This window comes from Trachemys scripta, chromosome 1 (genome assembly GCF_013100865.1).
Source record: "Trachemys scripta elegans isolate TJP31775 chromosome 1, CAS_Tse_1.0, whole genome shotgun sequence".
Lineage (NCBI taxonomy): Eukaryota > Metazoa > Chordata > Testudines > Emydidae > Trachemys > Trachemys scripta.
This window is the reverse complement of record NC_048298.1, coordinates 64730194-64755101: the sequence shown is the minus strand read 5'-3', so window position 1 is coordinate 64755101 and position 24908 is coordinate 64730194. Positions and strand designations below refer to the sequence as shown.

The 24908-nt window shown below is 41.7% G+C and overlaps 1 protein-coding gene across 1 annotated transcript; it reads left to right on the top strand.

Annotated features, from left to right (window-relative positions):
• Positions 1-574: 574 nt before the first annotated feature.
• TSPAN8 (tetraspanin 8) lies at positions 575-24087 on the top strand. Its single transcript, XM_034755014.1, has 8 exons — positions 575-775; positions 6703-6765; positions 9703-9831; positions 10859-10933; positions 11026-11133; positions 17537-17686; positions 19759-19842; positions 23840-24087. Exons 1-8 carry the CDS (start codon positions 716-718, stop codon positions 23891-23893), a joined length of 723 nt encoding a protein of 240 aa, XP_034610905.1. The 5' UTR covers positions 575-715; the 3' UTR covers positions 23894-24087.
• Positions 24088-24908: the final 821 nt, after the last annotated feature.

Sequence of the window (24908 nt, the reverse complement as noted above, 5' to 3'; positions counted from 1 at the left end):
GAATCCGCCCAAGGGCTGCATGCTCTACGCTACAGAGCCCAGCTCCATGGGATGCTGTCATGGAGGGAAAGCCGGGAGCAGTCTGGAGAGGGCATTGAGATTGAAATAATGGTGGCAGATTCCTCTCTCCCACTCCTGTGCAGAGAAAGCCAGCATCCATCCCATTACTTAGGCTGGATGTTTGGAGCAGGATTGAGGGGAGGTCTATGAATTCTGGCAATGTGTAAATAAAGTGATGAAACAGAGCAAATCTTGTAATTTTTAGAGGCATTAGAAGTGCAAGTGTTTAGCATTTAATGTTAGATTCTCTTAAAACTAACCCTATAAACATTTTACATTTTTATTTCCTCTCCTCCACTTTTGATATTATGCCTTATCCTGTAGTATCTGTTTACTTTTGAGGTATGGAAAATAAGAATGCAAACATAAAAGCGTCCAATCCTGTAGACAGAGCAAGAGAACATGCCTATGCACATATTCAGAGATAACACTTGGTGGTGCTTTTGGGTGCTTGGTTAATATTTACCCAGGGCATATGTATTGATTAAATAATTGTAACTGCTTTCCTCCAAGACTTTTGGTATCAGAGCACAGAATACAGCCTCAGAGCTTTTCGAAGAGTTTAAAAAAAAAAAAAAAAGAGAGAGAGCGAGAGCGAGAGGAAGAGCTCCTGTAAAACCTTTCTCTGCAATTTTGGTTTCACTAGCTTTTGAAAATGGCAGGGGTGAGCAGCTGCATGAAATATTCCATGTTCATCTTCAACTTTTTGTTCTGGGTAAGTTGATGTTTAAGTTACTAATAGTGGTATGGGAACCAGAGCCCACCGTATTCAGGGAATATAGCAGCAGCAGTTATAAAGGAAATTAGATATAAATAAAAAACTAGAGTATGATTGGAAATAGGTAGAGCAGAGGGGAGAGAGAATCCATTTAACTTCAGCTTATCAGCAACATTAGCGTAGTCTCTGGTTTTCTTTCATTTTCAATGCTAAGTAAATGCCTGCATTTTTTGTACATTCAAAATTAGAGATCTAGTTTTTGTGACGACATATTGCAAGTGCCCTCATTTTGAGGGACGTCACTCATTATAGTCCAAAAGTTGCCTATGTTACATATGAACTATCTCGGTTTTACTGTTGTAAATTATTTACATCAGGGGTTAGAATCATTTTATAGAAGCATTTTTAAATCTTTTGCAGGAATAATTTTTGTATGTGTCTTATTTTGGCTCTGTCTTGCACCAAGTCTCTTACTTTGGCTTTGGCAAGCTGACAGATTGCAATAGTGTGTATTAGGGGTAATTATATTGAAGTGGATGGAGTATGTGAGAGAGTAGAATCCAGGCCTGATGTAAAAGAAGAGCAGCATGAAGCCTTCTGAGTTTGGTTTGAAACAGATCTCCATACTTGTTGTGTCTTTACTTGTTTGCAGACCTGGAAGTTTTTGAAAGGTTTGAGTTCAAATAAACCAGTCTTCTCATGGCTGAATCTTGTCAACCCTTAGGCAAGAGATGTGACAGGTTGACAAACGGGACACTGAAACCGGAAGTTAGTAGCTACACCACAGGACTTTCCTCAGGGGATCTTTCCCAGTGAACAGAAAACAAAACTCAAAAGGAACCACAAACAGTAGCTTCTGAAAGTTTGTGGCTAGCCAGATAGAGTTTGCAAAAGTCTTTGATGCCTTGGGGACACAATAAATAAACTTCTAATGAGCCAGTGCTGGTTTGTGAACTCAGACCTAGCCCAGGCTGATTTTGAGTGTGTTTAAAGTTTAAGCTGAACATAGATGTGACCTCAACAGTCATGTAGTCTGGTCTGCTGCACTCAAGGCAGGACTATGTAATAACTAGACCATTCCTGACAGGTGTGTCTAATCTGTTTACATTCATTTGTTTACCTATTTACATTAATTTACCTATTTACAATTTGTCTAATCTTTCATCTATTTACATTCATTCTTATGGGGAAATTGGATTCACTTAACATTGTTTCACTTAAAGTAGCATTTTTCAGGAACATAACTACAACTTTAAGCAAGGAGTTCCTGTATGCAGTTGATTGTTCTTTCCCAAGTGAAGTACTTTGCATTTGTCCTCATTGAATTTCATCCTATTTACTTCAGACCATTTCTGCAGTTTGTCCAGATCATTTTCAATTTTAATCCTATCCTCCAAAGCATTTGCAAGCTCCCCCAGCTTGGTATTGTCTGCAAACTTCATAAGTGTACTCTCTATGCCATTATCTAAATCATTTATGAAGATGTTGAACAGAACCAGACCCAAGACCTGTCCCTGCAGGACCCCATATGCCCTTCCAGCTTTACTTTGAACAACTGATTACTCTGGAAATGGTTTTCCAGCCAGTTATGCACTCACCTTATAGCTCCATCTAGACTATGTTTTCCTAGTTTGTTTATGAGAAGGTCATGCTATACAGTATCAAAAGCCTTACTGAAGTCAAGATATACCACATCTACTGCTTCCCTCCATCTGCAAGGCTTGTTACCCTGTCACTATTAGGTTATTTTGACATGAGCTATTAGGTTGGTTTGACATGATTTGTTCTTGACAAATCCATGTTGACTGTTACTTATCACCTTATTATCTTCTAGGTGTTTGCAAACTGGTTGCTTGATTATTTGCTCCATTATCTTTCTGGGTACTGAAGTTAAGATGACTAGTCTGTAATTCCCCAGGTTGTCCTTATTCCCATTTTTATAGATTGGCACTATATTTGCCCTTTTCCAGTCCTCTGGAATCTTTCCCGTCTTCCATGAGTTTTCAAAGATAATCGCTAATGTCTCAGATTTCTCCTCAGTCAGCCCCTTGAGTATTCTAGAGTGTATTTCATCAGGTCCTGCCAACTTGAAGACATCTAACTTGTCCAAGTAATTTTTAACTTGTGCTTTCCCTATTTCAACCTCAGATCCTACCTCATTTTCACTGGTGTTTACTATGTTAGAGGTCCAATTGCTACTAACCTTTTTGGTGAAAACAGAAACAAAAAAGTCATTTTGCATTTCTCCCATGTCCACATTCTGTGGAAGTACTCAGAATTCAGCAGGGAGAACAGTAGCTTTTAGCCAGTGTTCCCCAAGCACACTCATCCTGGCACTGTCCAGAAGTGGGCAGAGCACTGGGTCTACTGGCATTGCCAAAAGTGCCAACAATCCAACCAACTTGCACTGCCCCCCCAGTGTGGGGTTGAAAAAATGAGCTTATAATAGGAAGCTAAGGTACCATCAGCCTCAGAACAGCTATTGGCACTTGAGTACTTTTTAGTATATTGAATTTCAACAAAATCAAGGCAGAGCTTTATTCAGGACTCCTGTAAGGACATAGGACTGGAAGGGATCTCCTGGGTCATTGAGTCCAATCCCCTGCCATCACAGGCAATCCTGTCATACAAGCCCATTCATAAACTTATCAAGCTTCATCTTAAAACTAGTTAGGTTGTTTGCCTCCGCAACTCCTACTGGCTGTTCCAGAACCTCACTCCTCTGAGAGTTAGAAACCTTCTGATTTCCAGCCTATAAATAAATATATCCTATCTCCTAGAACAGACCTTGAAAGGTCATCAAGTCCAGCCCCCTGCCTTCACCAGCAGGATCGAGTACTGATTTTGCCCCAGATCCCTAAGTGGCCCTCTCAAGGATTGAACTCACAACCTTGGGTTTAGCAGGCCAATGCTCAAACCACTGAGCCATCCCTCCCTATGCATCCATGATGTGAATAAGGGTGTGTAAGTCTCCTCCTTGCTTCTTTACCCAGGCTGCCTACAATACATGAAGCAGTGCAGGGAGGAGTGCAATCTCCATGCAATTGCAACTCCCTCACCTACCTATGTGGGTAGGGAATGGGTGGAGCCCTAATATTCTAGTCAGACACCACCGTCAGCACATCTGCATCAAGTGTAGGGCTTGCATAGATTACTGCCCTTGCCTTTGAAGGAAGGGGGTGGGGAACCAGGCACCAGACTGTGACCCTGTGAGACACAGTCTGGGCACTGGTCTGCTCCTGAGGCAGTTCAGCTACTTGATCAGGGCTTGTGGCAAAGCCACAATATAGCCCTCAGTTATTTGCTTTTACCCATAGAACTGGTTGGAAATTTTCTGATGGCACATTTTTCCATCCAAAAATGCAGATTTGTCAAAAATGAAACATTTTGTCAACATGTATTGATTCTGACAAAATTTCATTTGGAAAAAAAAAACAGAATGGAGCATTCCGATAAGGTTGAGACATTGTGTTTTGACCCTCTCAGAATGTAATGCTTCATTTTTTTTTCATTTTGAAACTACTTTTTGTTTCAGATTTTTTTTAAATTGGGTTTTATAGAAGAAAGTCTAAATTGGAATGAAATATGTAGACTTTATTAAAGCAAAACATTTTGATTGACCTGAAACTATTTCTGTGTGTGGTGGGGGTGAATTTCATAATTTTTCAGGAAACTGCAACAATTTTTGGTTCTCTTTTATTTTGGAAAGGAAACATTTTGAAATTGGAGTTTCCCACTAAATGGAAAATCTAGTTCTGGCCCATTATTCATTTTATTATTACAGATATATTTCTGTGGTAGTAATAAGTCATTAATAATATTGTGGGTCAAATTTTGTTCATGAGTTTAGACCAAATGTACTTTCTCACATGAGAAGTGCCATTGAAGTGACTAAAGCCCATAATGTCTGGTACATAACCAAATATTTTACTCAGTGACATAGACCAACGCCTGAACATGGGGTCATATAATACCATCAGTTTTTAAGCCAAAGTCACCATTGATTTCAATGGAAGTTCTAGTTAAAATTTGATAACGTGAGCTGTAGCAAATAATATCCTCTCTTTTTATTGTTTCCTCTTGTTCAGATATAAAAGCCTATAAACAGACTAAATACTAATGTACTTACAGGACTTTTACTTTGAAGCAGAAAAAAATGTAGTGTTCAGGTTTGAGTATTGGCCATGTTCCACATTAAATAATCTGCTAAAGTCATTATGGGATTTGAGATTGAGTATTATACTGGCCCTTTTAGTGGGTGAGGGTTTTTTTTAAGGAAAATTGTCTAAAAATTATAAAAATAACAATTTTACTTTAGAATGACCAGGAATGGTCACAATCTTACTGAGACGCCGATATCATCATCTCTCTCAAAAATGTAAAGGTCATCTTCTACCACCCTTACTTAAAGTGACCACTAACGGGACACAGCAAGGTAGTGCTGAACTTGTGTAAACGTGGCAGTCTGTCCTTAAATGATTTTTCTTTCTCCACTCCCCACATCCCCTCCATTCTTTCAAGCCAGTACATTCTTTGGATCTGGTTCTCCTCTTATACTAGTATAACTATCTTTATTTCAGTGGTTCTAATCTGAGTTTCATCACAGTTAGCGAGAGGAGAGTCGGGCCCTTTGCCTGCCTACTAATCCTTCATCCAGTCATTAAGGTCTTCTTCTCTGGTCTGAGGAGGATATCTGAAAGGCCACAGGACGTATGCTTGCAACTAGCTGGGCATGTCTCCAGTTGGGTACAGTACACCCCTGCTTGATATGCAATGCTGATATTATTCTTGGAAACCAGGATCTGCACATGGTTGTTTGTAGTCAGCCACTGCAGCTAATAAAAAACACGGGATGGGTGGGTCACTCAGGACCAAATCCTGAAATCCTTCTCAGATTTTACTAAGTCACCAATCAAACTCCTAGGGACATAATTAAAAAAAACATGAAATCAGTGAAAGTTTACCTGAATAAAAAGTGAGGGAGGACTTCAATATTTGATACTTGATCATTAATATTAGGCCATATTGGGCCCACGGGAATGTATCTGTCCTGCACCCAGTACTATTTCTCACTTCCTACCAGTCTGTGGAGAGCTGCCTGCAGGGTTGGAACCCATTGGGTTGGGTCAAGTATTGGCTAAGCTAAGTGGAAAGAGTGGGTGGGCTAAGGGGGGTGGGGGAATGCACACCATCCCGTCTCTGGTCCTGCAGTACTTATCTGGAAAAGGCAATGCAGCTTGGGAAGGCTGTTGGCAGAGGGAGTCCTTGGTAGTGCAGTTTCATTAGAGAAACAGTGCCAGGAAACAAAAGGCTGTTGGGGGTAGGGGGCCTCCATGTGGATGGCCCTGATATGAGAAATTATCTTTTTTTACAACTCTGGTATATACTGTGTTCTCTAACTATTATAACATTGTACATTTATATACACCCTCATCCCACGGGATCACAAAGTGCCTCTCAAACCACATACATAAATCATCACTGAACTGTAGGAACTTCTGGAATTGGACCATCAGGCAGCTGGTGCACAGCACACTGCACCACTGGGGTGAGTGAGGGAAATTCAGCTGCCATTTATGAATGTTTCCGGCTGTGAAGCTGTATCCTGAGCTGTAGGCTGTTGATCTTTTTTTCACTTTGCCGTACAGATAATTTCAGTATTTCTGCAGGTACCTGGTACAGTTGGGGATGTTGAGTGTGTGTACAGGGAGGCAGTGTGACCTAATGGGCAGAGACTCAGCTCTGCTACTGAACTGCTGGGCAAACATGGCCAAAGAACTTCTCCGCTGTCTGCCTCAGTTTCCCCAACTGTAAAATGGGGATAATGATACTGATCTCCTTTGTAAAGCGCTTTGAGTGCTAGTGATGGAAAGTGCTATAGATGAGAGCTAGATATTATTATTACTGATGTTTTTTCCCTGCAGATGTGTGGCTGCATTATTCTGGGGGTCTCTATCTGGATGCGTGTAAGCAAAGCTGCTCAGGAGGTAAATGTATTCTGTCCTAAAAAAAAAAAAAAAAAAAAAACACTTTTTTTCAGCCTAAAATGCTAAAGCATTGGGTCAGCTAATAAACACACATTCATTTTCCACAGTAATTTCCATGAGCTTGCTAGCCTTTCAGTGAGGTGACTGGTGTGTGTGCATAGTAACCAAATTATGATCTCTAACATTAAATAAGAGGGATCAGTCAGGTGGTCAGATGTAATGAATGGTACAATTGCAGAGGTATGTGTGCAGTGAGCTTTTCTTTATGGTACTACTACTATATACGTTTACAGTGTTGGTGGCAAAGCTATTGTGTGACATGGTCCTGATCTTGCTCCCGTTGAAGTCAAAGGGAATTGGGCCATTGATTTCAATGTGGGAAAAAGATCAATACCCACATAACAAATAGTCCCCTCAAAAGTCAGTCCAAATTTTTTTAGAAAAAGAAGTGCACTCCGGAACCTTTTTGAATTTTCCAGTGAATTTTCTGCTTTCTAACCCTTCCTCAAAAGTGGGATGTCTAATGCCTGAGCAATTTTAGCCTTTACATGTAAGAAATATTTTTCCTATGTTTCCAATGGAACTGTAAAAATATGAGGCCTGATCCTGTAACCCTTTTTACTGCATGAGTAAGGATTTGCAGTACAGGGCCCTAAGGTAGCCAAATCAAAAAGTCCTTATAAAGTCCTTTCCTGCAGAAATCCTGCTGGAGACGAGAGGAGAGGAACACTGCCCAAGGTCCCCTTCATGGAGTTTATTTGGATTAGTTCACTGGCTTTTCACCTACCACCATCCCTCCTTACAAAATAAGCACAAAGTTCACCCAGGTTTCTGAGGAATCTACCAGAGGCCAATGCCTTCTATGTGGAGTCCCTTTGCTTCTTCAGTGGTTCTGGGGCCCCCTGCAACCTACTGTCCATGGTCCCTGACAGCAAAGTTCCATTGGAGTCACACTCTAACAGCAACTCTTCCATCTGCCACTGCTCAGGAATCTCCCTCAGTGAGAGGCTGGTTCGATAGCACAGAGGGGCTTAGTGGACTAGTATGCGCTCTGAGCTTTTAATATTTACTATATTGATATGGGGGGGGGGGACACATCCAGCTCCAAAATCGTGAGAAACATAACTCTTTTCTTCAGTGCATGAATCTGGGCCAGAGGGAGATAAATGGGTTTGAGACTTTGTGAGTAATTTTGTTCTCAAAATGCTTCTTGACTGATTCCAGAAGTGAAAAAAAAATAGCTATCCATGTTGGAAACAATTTTTCCAACTTCCAGGTTGATTTTATAGGGCTGATTAAAGTGCCAAGACATCTGATTGCCAGTCTGTTGCCATACCATGAGCCAGGGCACTTTTCCCATCAATCAAGAACAATATGTCTTTGATCAACATTTTCACATTTACAATTTATAAAAAAAAAAAAAAAAAAAAGATGTTGGCGTCCTACCTCTGGTGGCTGGCTGTGTTGCAGCCAGTCAATCTCAGAGTGAACTCCCACCTTTGCCAGAGTGTGGACATGAAAGAACACACTGCATATTTGTTATAGAGTCCCCTGGTACAATGAAATATGGTCATATTTTATATAAAGTCATTGGTGGTGGAGAAGTGGAGAGCTTTGAGCTTCTTTATTACATAAGAGGATAGAAGACAAGTTCCAGTCTCAAATCTTCCAATCTTCTACAGAGGCTCAAGTTGCTACACATGTTTTATTGACTTTATACAGCACACTTCCCCAAATGGCCTTATATACCTGGGCATCTTAATCACAACTGTGCTCTGCAAGGCCACGAGTCAGGAAAGCATTTCTATTCAGGACAGTATTTAAGTGTGTACCTAAGTGCTTTCCTGAACTGGATCCCTAGTTCTAAATAGATGAATTGCTTCAATTGCTGCCTGCAGAATTAAGAGTTGGAGACCAAATCTTGAAGTCCTTACACATCATTTCCAGTCTTCACTCAGGCAAAGTTCCCATTCAAAGTCAATGTGCATTTTGTCTGATTATTTTACTGAGTAACAATTTCAGGATTTGGCTAGATGAATACAGCTCTCTAACAGTAAATAGGAGGTTTATTTCAGCTTGGAAAAGTAAAGCACACTGCATTCCTCATATTATACTAGTCTATATGCACCTTTGCTATTTCCATCAGAAGATAAATGTGACAACTTCCAGACATTGTTACTAATCTTGGCAACAGTGAGGAAAATATTCTTTGAAGGTTTCTCTCAATATTGGCCTACAGCCCTGCTCATGCCCAATCAGAACTGAATAAATTGATATTTAATTATATTGAATTATAGGAATCATTTGCTTAAATATCACACACATCAAAATACAGACACCATTCCTTAGAGTAATACTGAAGAACCAGTTTAAAACAAATAGAAGCCTTGGAAAAATGTATCTGACCTTACCCTCTTGTGTATCCAGTACTATTCTGGATAGTGCTCTCACAGGAAGTGCAACAGAGTAAGTGAGTGCATTTCTGGGATTGTCATGAAGAACTCCCCCCCCCCCCCCAACACTAGATTAATAACAGAATTTTTCCAGGTAATCATTTTTTTCTACATAAAGTAAAAACAAATATTTATTGGCTGAAAACAGAACAAATCATATTTAAGACAAAAGACCTCTGTTTATTCACTAAAGGTGAAATTCACCCCTGTACAGAGGGCCAGCACAAAGACAATGGACTGCTAATTCCTTAAACTGTCAAAATAGGGCTGAAATGGGTTCACAGGCCTTAGGGGTGTCCTCTACTCATGAGAGAATGTCACCCTGATTGATTAATCCATACATAACAGTTCCCTATCCTCAACTACAAAGGCACCCTCTTTTGGGGGGGGGGGTAGGGAGAGGTAGATCAGGTTATCTAACAAATTACCCTTCTTCTAGAAAGGATTTTCTTACAGCTGAGCTTTTGTTTCTCTCTCTCTACAGGATCTCAATTTAGATAGTAGCCTGTTTTCAGCTGTTGACCTGATGATAGCAGTGGGCTCCATCATTATGGTCCTTGGTTTCCTGGGGTGCTGTGGTGCAATGAAGGAAAGTCAATGCATGCTGATCTTGGTAGGGTCACAGAAAGAAAAACCTTTGCCTAAACTTTTCAAACTGGTGTACGGGCTGGTGTACGGGTAAAGCTGCCAAGTGCCATGCATCCGGTGTGACACTCACATCGTTTCAGCCCTACTGAGATGTCATTGGTTCCGACAGCTGTGGGAATGGGCCCGAAGCTGGTCCTGAGTGCCAGGGCCACTGTGGGCACTCTGTCTCCCCTCACCCTTCTCCCTCTTCTGGATCCCAGAGGGGAAGGAACAGTTAGTGTCAACCATGTGGGAACAGAAGGTGAGAGGTACCCAGTACTGGGTCCAGAAAGCCCCTAGCCAGCTCCCAGCTTTCTCCCCAACCAACTCCCACTCCGCTTCCCCCTTGCAATCTTCTCCCAGCTTCCCACTACTGTCACCCCCCCCCCAGTCACCTCAGATAGCCCCCAGGTCACACCTGACTGCCCCCCACCTGCAGCTTGCCTTACCCAGCACCAAGCCATCTACCCAGAATCCTTAACCACAGCTGCTAAGTACTATGCAGCTCTACATCCTACACCATACTGCTTGGAGTGCAAGTATATTCACCACAACTTGAACATTATGGGATTGGTTTGTCAAAATATGCAAATTAGTGCATTACATCATTTGCATAAAATGTCACACATGGATCTGCACAAAACATTTGTACTGGGGAAGGCAGCAATCTGTACCATGCCAATGGATAGAGCACAATATGCAGTCCTCATGTGAACTTAGCAGTCTTCGGATAGATTGTGCCTGCCTGAGACATAACAGCTCCCAATGCTCCTCCTGGAACAGTGAAACACCACATCACCCCTTACACTGGTCCAGGGCATTTGTATACAGAAAAAGGGCAATTTTTTTCTCAAACTGAGTTAGGATGAATACTTTGATCAGCTCTCACCAGGATGTAAATTTGCTCTACCAAAGTTTCCATTCATGTAAATAATAATTGGCCACCAAGCTGGAAGAAATGATCTTTTGCTGGTCAAAAGTATTAACTTTTTTCTTCTTTGTTTTCTTGCTAGTTTTTTATTGGACTGCTTTTGATCCTGATCCTTCAGGTCGTAGCAGGTATTTTGGGAGCAGTGTATAAGTCTCAGGTACTGTATGGTTCAATCACATTTGCTGATTTCTTTGCAATATTTTACACACAGTATGAACTATTATAATATAATATCACTTGGATTTCCAGATAGAAAGCACACTTAACAAGACTCTCTCCGAGGAGGCAAAGAAGTTGCAAGCCGTCACTGAGGATTCTAAAGTATTTCAAGAGAAGTTTCAGAAGTTTGAGAAAATGGTAATTGAAGGCAGGTTTTATCTGTCTAGTCTGTTGCATCTGATGCAGAGTTAACCCTTGTTTTATCGCTACACTGCCACAGAGTTGAGTATCACCCTTCTGAAAAAGCATAAACTGCCCTAAATGCAGCTGAAAAACTGTACAGGGGGATTCTATTCTCTTTGTGTGGCTTGGAGTTCTTTCCTGTGATGATTTCCCTGCAGTGATGTTTGTGTAAGAATTGGGGATGGGGTTTAGCACAAAGACGATCCATATCTGCCGATAGTGGGGTGGAGCAGAGTGAGGGCAGAGGCTTCAGCAGATGCTACTGAGCATGTGAAGTCCGTGTGAGCATGCTCAGTACAAGCGAAGCAGCAAATCTGGGGAGACACATGACCCCACTTTCCCTGCCCCACATGTTGTCTCTGGTTTAGAATATTCCCTGGATCCACCACTATGCAGTCCCCCACGCCCAGTCCCCCATCCCTCCCCCCGCCATAGGGTCTGAGCCACTGACTAGGGGCTTACATATGAGTCATCCTTTAACTTTCTGAAAGTTTGTGAAGGCTAGGACTATAACAGCGTTTAAAAGAGAACTGGATAAATTCATGGTGGTTAAGTCCATTAATGGCTATTAGCCAAGATGGGTAAGGAATGGTGTCCTTAGCCTCTGTTTGTCAGAGGATGGAGATGGATGGCAGGAGAGAGATCACTTGATCATTGCCTGTTAGGTCCACTCCCTCTGGGGCACCTGGCATTGGCCACTGTCGGTAGACAGGATACTGGGCTAGATGGACCTTTGGTCTGACCCAATACGGCCGTTCTTATGTTCTTATGAAAGTCTCTTTCTAGAAGAACATTTTGAGGAAGTTTGGTATCTCTGTCTTTATCCCACTGTCTTTATTGTATTATCTAAGTACCTGCATGTTGTCAGAGCACTAAGCATTTTTGATACATGCACATTTGAAGAAAAGAGAATGTTTGGTAATTATCTCACTTCTTTTTTTAGGATTATCATATCTGCTTGTGTAGAAATTCCAACTTTGTTATATTCATTTGTTTTCTCTCAGAACTACTGAGCTATATTTTAGAAGGTTTTATGGTTGACTCATTTACTACAACTATTTGAACTTCAAAGTTCCATGTAAAGTTTGTAAATCACTTAAGGACCATGTGAGTTTATAAAGTCTGGATATTATGTATCTAAGATCCATAAATTAAATTGTCTGGTTCAAAGAACCTAAGTTTGAGCTATGTAAACCAAATAACTTTGGTTCAAAGATTACAAACTCTGCCACGTGCCTACAGATACTGTAAATTTCTTCATCCAAACACTCTTACTCAAGAAAATTTGAAGCACCCAGCAGTTCTTGTAAGTAACATAGAAAGCCATGAATAAAAAGCTTTCAAGGTCTTCACATGCTGCCAAGAGAATTTACAAGGTCTGCAGACTCACTTGTTCCTTGAAAGGTCTCCAGCCCCTTCCTAAGGCCCATGTAAGCTCCGCACTTGTTATACCAATATGGAGCTTACAAGATCACAGATATTATCTATTGAGTTTAGAAGATCCAGAGATATTGTCTCTCTTTTGCAGGGTTTGCATACTCATTCTATTGATTTTGTAAGCTTTGTTCTTACTGCTATGGAGAGTACAGGGTCTGCAGCCTATAACCAAATACAGACCATTATAGAGATACCTGAACCAAGCCTCTGAATTTGAGCATATCCAGTCTTTGGGCTGGTCCACACTAACCCCCGAGTTCGAACTAAGATACGCAACTTCAGCTACGTGAATAACGTAGCTGAAGTCGAAGTACCTTAGTTCGAACTTAAAGGTACTTACCAAAGGTTCACATGCGGCAGGCAGGCTCTCCCGTTGACTCCGCGTACTCCTCTCGCAGAGCAGGGGTACCGGCGTCGACAGCGAGCACTTCCGGGATCGATCCGGGATCGATTTATCGTGTCCAGACAAGACACAATAAATTGATCCCAGAAGATCGATTGCTTACTGCCGAACCCGGAGGTAAGTATAGACGTACCCTTTGATTCATAGATTCCAAAGCCAGAAGGGACCATTGTGATTATCAGGTCTCCTGTGTAATACAGGCCATAGAACTTACCCAAAATAATCCCTAAAGCAATCTTGACTTAAAATTGTCAGCGATGAAGAATCCACCATGACCCTTGGTAAATTGTTCCAATGGTTCACCTTCACTGTCAAAAATTTATATATATTTCCAGTCTTAATTTGTCTAGCTTCAGCTTCCAGCCACTGGATCATGTTATACCTTTCTCTTCTAGACTGAGGAGCCCATTAGTAAATATTTGTTTCCCATATAGCTACTTACAAAAGTTATTGTAATCCTGGGATGCATAAACTAGGAATCTCAAATAGAAAGACAGAGGTTATTTTACCTCTGTATTTGGAACTGGTATGACTACTGCTAGAATACTGTGCCCAGTTCTTGTGCCCACAATTCAAGAAGAGTGTTGATAAAGTGGAGATAGTTCAGACAGGAGCCACAAGAATGAATGATAGTTTAGAAAACATGCCTTATAGTGACAGACTCAGAGAGCTCAATCTATTTAGTTAACAAAGAGAAGGTTAAGAGGTGATTTGATTACAGTCTAAAAGTATCTTGGATTTGGATCCAGACCTAAAATTTGTCACTCTGAATAAAGTGAAAGACTAAATTCCTAGATTCAAACACTGCTCAAAGTCAGATAAAGAACCAAACTTTGCATCTTGGAGCTGTCTCTACTACCATTCTGAATACCTCATATAATGCTAGGTTTGTTGACTGCTGTGCCAGTGGACCTTATCTTCTCTGGAGAAAACAGACCTGATTCACATCTATGATTCTTGATTCACAGCAATGGAGACATGAGGGATGCAATTTGAACCCCCGTGCTCAAATGGAGATTCATCCCTAGGCTAGACTGTGATTCTGTCACCACCCTCTATCTTTAAACTCTATCTTAGAACTTTTATTCAAATTTACCTGCGTAAGGACGCAGTAACTAATAAAAGACCTTAGAATTTGGCCAGTGCTGGGCATAAAATATAAATAACATTTTCATTTTCTTCTTAAAAATACTAAAGAAATTCTCAATATAAAAAGTGCCTCACCTGCTCAAAGGCTTTGGTTACTCTCTATAGGTGAAGCACTTATCTGTAGCGTCTGCGTTAGTTTAGACTGTCAATGATTGTTCAGTTTCTCACCTAAGTGATGCCTGAAATGTCTCAGTATTTTTCTCTACCTTCAGAAAAACTTCCTTTCCAACACAAACATGATACAGGAGGATGGAATTTAAAGTACTTTGTTTTAGTTTTTATTTCTTCTAAATACTCAATGAAAGAAGGAGCTTGTAAAGGGGTCCTCGCTGAGCCAAGGAGCCTAGTGGTTAGCACTTACTCGGTCATGCGGCAGTGGTAGGAGAGTCCAGGCACACCCGCTCCACTGGGCTCCAACCCAGGGCCCTAGGAGCAGGGATGCTGGAACTGGGGGAGGGGCAAGGGGACCATGGCCTCGCAATTTTTAACATGGGTGTAGTTTGGGCGTCGCATTGCCCCCCCAAAAAAACTGCAAATCTTGGGCAGGCACGGAGCGGTGGCAGCAGGGGCTGCGCTTCCTGATGCAGGAAGCTGATAAGGTGATCACCTCCCCTGCCACCAAGCACAGCCCCTGCCGGAGGCACCAGCCTCTTCCTAGAGGGGATAGAGTTGAGGTGGGTCTTAGCACCCCCTAGCCAAGAGACCCCACCCATTGCTCCTCTTCTTCCCCTGAGGCCCTGCCCCCTGGCCAGGCCGGAAGCAGAGCCGGGCCATGATAAGAGCTGCCCAGGGAACCCGAGCTGTTGTGGGGAGCCCCAAACCTTTCAGCTGCCCTGGGCGGAGTGCCCGAGGGGGCAGGGGCACGGGCTGCGGGCTGCTTTCAGGCACCCTGACCCCCACCCATGGCAGGTAGAGGGTCTGGGGCTTCTCACAGCAGCCTGGGCTCCCTGGCAGCTCTTACCACAGCCTGGCTCCGGCTTCTGGCCTGGCCATGGAGTCATGCCTCAGAGGGAAAGAGGAGAAGCAGGGTCAGGGCCACACGGGAAGAAGAGGAAAGAGGGGGCCTCGTGGCCTTCCCACTTATACTGAGGTTCTGGCCCTGTTGCCTAGGAGGATCACCAGCACTGGGCCTCTGGGAGGGGCCTTTCCCTGAGTCTCTTCCTAACACAGTTTCCTTCCCTCAGCTTCTGATCCCAGATAAGGGGAAAAGAAAAAGGAAACCAAAAACGGCCAGACCCAGTTGGGCTGTGCATACTGCACTGTGCCTTTAGGGAGGCTTCTCCAGCCCCATTTTTGCAGGAGCCTTCAGGGTAGGTCTGCATTCTTCCTCAGCCTCCCCTTTCTGAGCTGGGTTGCTCCCTTTTCAACCCTGTCTCCAGTTGGAGCATGCTCTGCGGGATTGGAATGGCAGATCTACCTGGACCCAATCTAGTCCTTTAATCTCTTCCGTCCCAGTGTGGGGTTTGTATACCCCATCACAGAGCTACGTATCACACACCATTTTACCTGTGTTCATTGAAATTTGATATCTTATTTAAAATAAATGATCGATCCAAGCGGTGTTGGAATGACGACATAATGGGTTTATGGGAAAAAGCAAATGTTGTATAAAGACTTTATTAAGGAGGATTCAAAACAAAGAACGATAACATTATAACAAGCTCTGCTAATCCTAACCCTCCCTTCCTTCCCCAGTCTGAGGTCTTCACTTTACAGGTCTCTAATGAGGCAATAACTCAGAGCTGGCAGACTCCTGCGTCAAGGGAGAGACTGCGCCCAGCATTAAAAGCCTCCCTATCTAAGGGAAGTTCTCTCTCTATCTGGCTGCACTCCCTATTCAAACTAGCTATGGCAGCAACATAGATATGCAATCTGTATAATCTTTTCAGCACTCAAAGAATGACAGATACTATTTTGCCATGACAAATGTCACCCAGTGACAGCACCACCAGTGAGATAAGATGCTTTAGAAGAGGGTTGACGGCCATTGGTTCCAAGCTGAATAACTTTTGAAGGCAAGTTGTTACTCCAACCTTTACTATTTTAAAATCATCCACCAGTCTGTAGTGGCAAATTTACTCCTGGGATAAGGGAGCCTGTCAGGGACTATGTAAGTCATAAAGAAAAATTAGCATATTTTAATGAACATTCACCATGTGTTGCTTATCTAAAATATTTTCTTCCGTACTAGAAAGTCATGCAATGCTATATTTTATTGTAAAAGAGAGAGAAATAAAACAGGATGAAAAGAGAGGTTTTTTCTGTGGGTTTATGTCCAGGCTCATATCCATGCATGCTTAACACGAAAAGGTGGAACATTCAAGATGCATCTGATCCTGAAAGATGCCTCCTGAGAAGTGCAGAATATTCTCAACTTCCATTTGCATCAGGGGACAGGCCGTTCACCCCAGAGCAGCTGGTGCTCAGAACCATTCATTCTTATTATGCCTGGGTGTGCATTGCCTGGTCCATAAGAGCGCATGACTTTAGGGGATGAGCTTAAGGACTCTTCCTATGAACATTGCCAGGATGCTAGGGGAATGGTAGCCAGACAGTGTTTAGACAGCTTGTGCTGCCCCCTCCTATTGCTGACCCAACCCATTGCTGATGATATCATAGACAGCCCCCAGGAGGGATGAGGAGTCTCTCTGGAAAAAGTAGAAGTAGAGCCATAGTGGCTCTGTTTTTTAGTAAATCATGATTGTTTTATGATGTCCCATGACGTTTGCATCTCTACAAGATGAGTGGTTCCAGCTGCCCTTTAAAACAGAGAAGAGCTAAAACCAGAACTTTGTGATGCCCTACCTCCACCCATGCACTTTGATGGTTTGGATAAAATAGAACCTGAACCAAAACCACATTTGGTTTAGGTTTTTAAACCCAAAACAAATCCCTAGCCTCTCTGGCCCTAGGTTCCTTGGGCTACCCATCCATTAAGGTAGTTATTTTTCTAGCTATCACATTTTTATATGTCTGTATCGTCTTTTTCCAGGTTGGCTTTTTTTCACATGTGAAATACTTTGGCTATGTCTAACATACAAATAAAAAATGCAGGGAAAAAACATAATTCTGAAAACATCCAACATTGTTACATGCTATGTTGTGGCACATGCAGTCATTAATCCAAAGCCATGTTACTGATTCTTTCTTATTGTATATTGGAAATCTGTTCCTTCTTCATCCTCTTTATTTATGGACTACAATTCACCTGCCATTCTGATTATTGATAGAAGACATTGATACATGTACGCAAAGGGCCTCTTAGATATGCAATGTTTTGGTAAGGTTTGCAAGTGCAAAACAGATTTATGTGACTTGTTTTCAGTCACCATTCTTCCCTTTCACCCCTCCATTTCTCCTCTTTTACAGAATCAGTGCTGTGGTTTGGTGAAGGGATATGAAGATTGGGGGAGCAATTTTAATACTCCTTATGGTAATTTCAAGATCTGTGAATGTGCACAGAAAGACCAAAATACAGATCTCTGTATCTTTTCTTCTAACAGATACATTTATAAAAAGGTAAGTACAATTTTTACATATTGCACTTTCCAAAAAGAGGTTTAGAGCGAGGTTCTGTCTGCTTTGTTTGGTCATTAAAGAGCCCCTGACACTTTTGAAAAGGAAAAGGGTTTGTTCTGTTTTCCGTAGTTAAATTTTCCTCTCCTCCAGCGGTTGTGCAGTGCAGCATGCTTGTTGGCTGCTACCTATTCCCCCTGCCATGCCTGCCTTTCTACAGTGTGGTGCAGTGCCCAAAGGACCTCTGCAGCCTGTCTGGGTTCCCAGCTTGCGGTCATCAGTGAAGATTCTGAGTGACAGGAGGCCTTAGCGACAGCTCCATATTGCTATGGGGATTACTCACCTCCTCTCTCACCCCAGGCTCAGGATTCCACACAATAAGATAACTACATTGTCAGACATGTTTGCCCAGGATTTGACCCATAGCTTTTAAAGTACTTATTTCAGGATGAAAGGCTTCAGTGTAAGAGATTGTTAATCTCTTTTAAAAAGGTTCACGCTCAGTTATAGAATCCGCTGGAATGAAATGCTGCATGTTTTCTGACAGCACACTTGAGGGGCCATTTCCCCCAGCTGAACCCCTTGGAAAAGCTTACAGCATTTAATTATAACAGTAAGATAGGGTGCATGATGACAGGCAGCAAAGAGCGATTCAGACAAAAATTGGAGGGTGGGAGAAGGGAACTCAATTCATCTATTTCAAGATTTATCTGTCTCATTACATGGAAATTAGAACTCTGCAAATCCAGAGAAAAATAGTGAAAACAGGCATAAAATGTCTGCATTTTTAGAAAATTAGTGCTACGACATGTCTGGTTTTGCCATTATCTACATCCCCTATATAGCCAATTTCTATAAATATCAAATTTGGGGGCTAGATTTTTATAAATATTGAAGTTCATTGCCAGATTCTGCCACCCTTATTTATGCTGAGTACTAATTCATTCTTTGAGTATTGTCACTGAAGGAAAGCTGCTTGTGAATAAGGGTATATTCAGCAGGTGTGTAGGGTGGCAGAGTCAAGTCCTAACATTCAGAAATATGAAATGGTATGTTCCTCTTTGGCCAAAGTTCAGTCAGGGTCTAAATGGACCCAGAGAATACAAGCGTGAAAATATAGATGAATTATTGTGGGTGCAAGACAAATTCCTTGTGCAAACCACCAAATTTTATGGGCAAGAGTGGATATTGGCAGGATCCTTGTGAAACGAACCCACCATTTAGAGACTTGCTGCAATAGTGAGTCAGATTTAAATTTAAAGCCTTTTTGAGAGAAAGATAAACGTGTTTATCACTGGGGAGAAAATAGAGTGAAAGCCCATCCACATGTCGGGCAGGGGAGGGTGGTGGAGATGGAGGGTCCCTGTAGTTTTGATGGCTCTGGGCCTCACTTGGTCTTCACCTCAGTTTGCAAGAGCAGTTAGTCACCGACTTGAGCAAATGTAGTCATGATAAGAACAGGCATATGTACATTTATAAAAAAAATACAGAGAGGTTCAAACTGGAACTCCAGATCTGAATTGCTCATTCCATCCCACTTCCAGCCTGAGCCCCTCGAACATTTGAGAAAGTTTGGATTTAAATGTGGCTCCATATCCAATCATCCTGCTCTGAGCCTGTAATAAACCTGACCTGGAATAGCAAATGCAAATATCAGTGTAATGGGAAATTGACTCACTTCCAGACTCGAACTTCACAGCTTTGGCCCCTCTCTAATAAAAAGGGATTAGACAGAGAAAATAAGCACAAATGATATTTTTACTTCATTTTGCATGTGGCAGTATCCACCCTAGACACTGAAGCAGTGTCTTTTATTCTGAAACTTTACCCTACGTGTATATTTGGATACTAGATTCATATTTGGGAAGAGAAAGAACAGATATTCCTCCCAGAGCACAGGATGGTTGCAGATGTATTCTTTGTCTTTGTAACAAACCAGAGCAAATTAGAACAGCTTCTCTTGCCCATGGTGGATTACCTTTTTGGCCAGTGCTATCCCATGCAGCCAATGATTTTAGAGGCTGTACTCCTAATGAGTTTATATTACCCATAATTAATCTTTTCTTTTCTTTCAGCCATGTAGCGTTGTGGTAATTGATTTCTTCAAACACCATATGGTCATACTTATGGGGATCGCATTTGGACTGGCATTTATTGAGGTACAAATCATTAAAATATTTACTAGATGACAAGCAAAGTGTTGCATTTGAAAGTATGCTGGGACTGGGATTAAAATACCTGGATTGCTCTACTATTAGGCAAAAGTGAATTGGCTTTAACCTCATTCCTAATTGTACTATCATTTAGTATTTAGATATATTGCAGTAAGGCTAAAGACCTCAGGATCAGGACCCTACTGTGGTGGGCGCTGTACAAACAGGTTGCACGTCCCACTTCCTGCAAAGAAATTACAGCCTAAGGACTAAATTGTAACTTTACAATTGGCTCTGAGCAAGAGCTGGTACGTAGTTGCATAACCCCAGCAGCATATCGAGGAGAGTCACAGTCCTCTCCCTAGTCCCTCCCACTTGCTGGGAGGAGAATAGTTTACTTACTGTGCGTCAGGACAGTTACTGGTTTCTAACCACGACAGGAGTGAGGTTCTGGAACAGCTTCCCACTAAAGGTAATGGGGCAAACAACATAGCTTTAAAATGGAGTCTGAATAGGATTATATGATAGGGTTGCCTGCAATAGCAAATAAGTGGACTTAATGACCCAGGAGGTTCCTTCCAGTCCTTTGTATGCTGTCCGGCAGTGAAGTGGCAGAACAAGAGATTCTCCTTTCACCCCTTCCTTTCCTACCCACTTGCTCACAGAGGGTGGATCTAGGGAGTAGCCCTATCATACAGTTTTTTGGGGTTTTTTTATATTTTTCTTTTCTCACTTCCATGTGTGTTTTTATTTTCTGGTTCTTGTCAGCAGCAGAAACAGAGCGGCCAAAAATACCAAAAGAGATGCTATTCTTGTTCTATTTCTGGCCCAACTAGATAGAGGAAATGATAGAAATTTCACAAGAGAACCCATCCTTATGGGATTTCCAGCTGAGCTGGAAGTTGGTCTGAACTTTGGGATGCTCATCTGAACCAGACTGTCACCCTGAACCATCTCAATTTCAGCCTTTACTACTTGCTGGAACCTGACATTCAACCTTTTTTTAAAAAATTGCTTTAATGGGCCCTGATTTGAAGTCCACTGAAGTCAACAGACCTTCCAATGGGCTTTGGATCAGGTCCAAAAAAAGTCATCGACCTTGTCTTTCTAAATACATTGATTTAAGAAAGCTTTGTATTGTCAAGAGTTCAGGTCAGCTACATTCATCTCAATTGTAACTAAATTGCAGCCCTCACATAATAGAGAGATTATGATGTGGAATTATTGTTCTGAGGATACAGTTCCCCCCTAGAGGTAAGCAGGTAAAGAGCAGAATATACAATTGGAATATTTTGGCTACTTATTTCAATTGTTTCTTCATTTACTGAACAATGACACAATACATTTACTCTAAAGGAATGAGGGGGAAAAGTGATGTTATCTAGTTAACCACCTGACTAATGTTAGGTTCTGTCTATGCCTAAGAAACAGGGAACTTAATTGCTTTGCCTCATTCCATTATTTCACATTTTTTTTATTACTTCTTTGTAGTCCCCCCCCCCCCTTAAATTAGACACTTGAGGATGACAAAGAGCATTTTGCATGTACTGAATCCATAATTCATTCTGAAAAGGTTTTTAAATTATAGCACTGCTTTGGCAGAGAATTATTCTCCCTGGCCTAATAGTGGGCAGGAGCCCCAACCTAAAAAATCCATGTCCAGAAAAATAATAGTAAGCAGGAAAGACTCAGTACAGCTGAAGTGCTTGATATGACTTGCAACTAACCTCTTACTTGGCATTTCATATAAGGCCGTGTACTCACCATGCATAGCACACCTTTGTGTCAGGGTGCGATGCTGCACGGGGTCCTCGTTTCCAGCACTGCTTACTGACCATCTGCCTCACACTGGCTCTTCCGTGCCTCAGCCCTCCAGCCAAGTCACATAAAGTTCAAATCTCCTCCAGGGTAACCAAAAGGTCCAAATGAAAATCCAAACATCTGAATAATTCTTCTGCCCTCTTGGGCAACTGAAGTCTTCTGTGGCATGTAGAAACCCTACCTCAGAGCTACTCAACCACAGGAGCCTATTCTGTGGGTTTGTCTCCATAGGAGAGTCTTCTCTCCTGTATGGTCTCTCCCTGGATCTTGCCCCCTTTCCAGGGTCTGCCCCCCACAGGGCTCAGTTCTATCACTGTGGCTTTCCTCAGTCTACCTGCCCAAACCCCTTCCCATACCTCCTCTCTTCTGGGCCTTCTCCACTCAGCTGAGTTTAAGTAATCCTCTGCAACTGGGGTCAGTTACTCTCACTCCATTACATCCAGTTGGTATCACTAATTGCCACTCCATGGCTAGATCAGGGGCAAGGCTGAGGGTAACTGCTAGGTCAGAAGCCAGGCTGAATTCAGCTTGCCTAAAGGACCAGCCTGCCTGTGACAGCTGGGTGTTATTTCAAGAAGCTACCTATGGTGGATCACTTAGATGAAAATTGCAAAGCACAAATAAGGAAAAATAGATCATTTGTGAAAATGCAAAAGGAACTTTTTAAATGTAGTAAAAATGTATGTGATGAATTAAATTGTCCATGAAAAATAAACTTGTAGTCACTTCAGTTTAGTAATTACAGTTGCTGTACCTCAGTTTTCTCCTTAAATGCCGCTTCTTCTGGCCAACAGTCTGCCACTGTTCTCCACTTGGGCATGGTTCGTTGCTGCTGTCTCTCTTGATCATGAGAGGACTAAAAAACAAACAAACAAAAATCCAAGGGAAAGATCCTCAGCTGGTGCAAATTGTCATAGCTCCCATTGACGTCACTGAATCTATGACATTTTACACCCGCTGAAGTTCTGCCATCAAGATGTTAATGTGTTACGACATCTCAAATGATAGCCATTAAAAGGGCACTTGCTTAACCAGTCTCCACCCCCAAAAACAACCCCCTCCCAAACTCAACAAGTGCTCTTCCAAAGCTTCTCCTTGTCTCTTCTTTTTGCTATCAGCATACTGATACATTTACTCACTGTGATATTTGTATAAATTAAACTATATTCTCCTTGAATTGGGGATATTGGACCAAAGTCAACACAGGCACAAGTGAATATGCCTGTGGCTTACACTAGCCACTAATGAATTTGTCTCCTTGTCTGGCTTTAGATCTGTATATTCTCTATGTTCTCCATTGTAAATTTCTTGAAAAAGTTAAACACTGTTAGTTGCTTCATAAATGACTATTTGGATCTTACCTCTTTTTACTTAACCTTCATATAGTGATAAATTAAGGGCATAAGGGATCATTATGATCATCTAATTGGTTCTCAACCTATTTACCATTGTGGGCCGCATATGTGCTGACTGGGCCGCAAGCGGCCTGCAGGCTGCAGGTTGAGAACCACTGAATGATCTGACCTCCTGCATAACCCCAGCCACAGAATTGCACCCAGTAATTCCTGCATCAAAACTGCGCCTTAGTCAGATTTTATTTCAGTCAGCTAGTTCTTAAATAGATGCAACATTTCTGGCCTGATCAGATTACTGGTAAATTTAAAATATTTGTAATGTGACTATTTAGCACCCAAAATGATAGGGTGTCTGAGTACATATGTATATAATGTGTGTGTATAGATATAATATAAAAGCTAGTGAAACACACAAAAGGTAAAAATAGAAAAGATGAAAGATGTCAAAGAAACTAAAATCTTGGTATACTCCAGAGTCTGAGAAGTTATTCCAGAGATTTAGAAAACAAAAATGAATAGCTGTATTTAAAAATCCCATGTCTGAAGAAGGGTCCCCCATCAACATGGGCCATCATCTTTTTAAAACAAAGTTTAAGTCTTCCATCTTCTCTGCAATCTTACCTGTGGTACATACTGATTTCATTAAAATCCCAATACTCTAGAGTCATGCTTCTAGTGAGAGTCATTGGAAAAAATCTACTCCACCACAGATTTAGTCTGCATGTAAATCCAAGACATTTGCAAACAAAATATTCTTACTGTGTATCAATTCTATGCAGGGATTTCCAAGACTGCCAAGTAATACCATAAATGTCTTTGTTTTCCAGATTGTTGGTTTGGGGTTTTCGATGAGCCTGTACTGTCAGATCCAGAGAAAATGAAGCAATGGAAGTGTCAGAACTATGTCATCAGCCAAATCAAAACTTTTATAGTTAGATAGGTATTTGGCTTGCCACATTTAAATAAAAACATGCATGTCATAAGCAGCTGTTTTGATAAAAGCAGCAGCCCAGATGAATACAGATTCTTCATGTAAAATGATCTCCTTAAAATTAATGAGTTTAATGATGTGAATGTGGATTTTTATTTGCAATAAATGTCTATTTACAACTTCGAGGAGCTCATTTTGTGTGTAGATTTCTTTGAGTGATGTTGAAATTTTTCATTTATCAGACAACGTGTCTGCACAGTGTTGCGCTAATCACAGCAGAGTCCTCGGAAAAATCTGCAAATGACATTGTAATGGTTTGCTGATGCTGGGAATCACATGATTCCAGGAAGTATTGCTTGTGGGGCAGTGTTTCTTTTATAACTAGTATCACAGGTCAATTTGACGCCACATAAGGTATTATGGAGAAAGTTTTGTCATTTTGGGGATTCACAGAGTCCAATTTTTTCTCAAATGGGAAATATATATCTCCTTAGGGATGTTTAAATTACCACCTTGGCATGTAACATGAATACTGAGAGGTCTCAGGGCTGCTTTTCCAAATGAGAAGTTGGATTTAAGGATAAGTATTTTTCAAGTCTGCATAAAGGGTGATATCCTGGTGCCTATTGAAATCAATGGCAAAACTTGCATTGACTTCAGGTGGCCAGGATTTCATCTACAGTGTCTAAGCAAGGCAGCTAGTTCTGCAGAAGCAGGTTGGCAAGAGAAAAATGGGAAAAGATACATTCATTCAGACTGAACACATTACGTGAATATACTTGGCATTAAGTGCCAGTTTTCTAAGGTTATTTAGGTACCTAGAGATGCTGATAGGCACCTGGTGGGATTCTAAAAAACACCTTGAAATTAATGGGAGTGTTAGAGATTGGGCCATAGGCAGTCTGGCCTGCTGGTTAAAGCGAGAGTTTGGCCTACCGGTTAGAGCTGGGTCCAGGGTGAGCAGA

What these genes read in the sequence shown, in the direction of transcription:
- TSPAN8 (XM_034755014.1), top strand. Translation starts at nt 716, where the DNA reads ATGGCAGGGGTGAGCAGCTGCATGAAATATTCCATGTTCATCTTCAAC. An exon ending in TCTTCAACTTTTTGTTCTGG is followed by an intron (nt 776 to 6,702) that starts GTAAGTTGATGT and finishes TTTTCCCTGCAG; the next exon opens with ATGTGTGGCTGCATTATTCT. An exon ending in TAAGCAAAGCTGCTCAGGAG is followed by an intron (nt 6,766 to 9,702) that starts GTAAATGTATTC and finishes CTCTCTCTACAG; the next exon opens with GATCTCAATTTAGATAGTAG.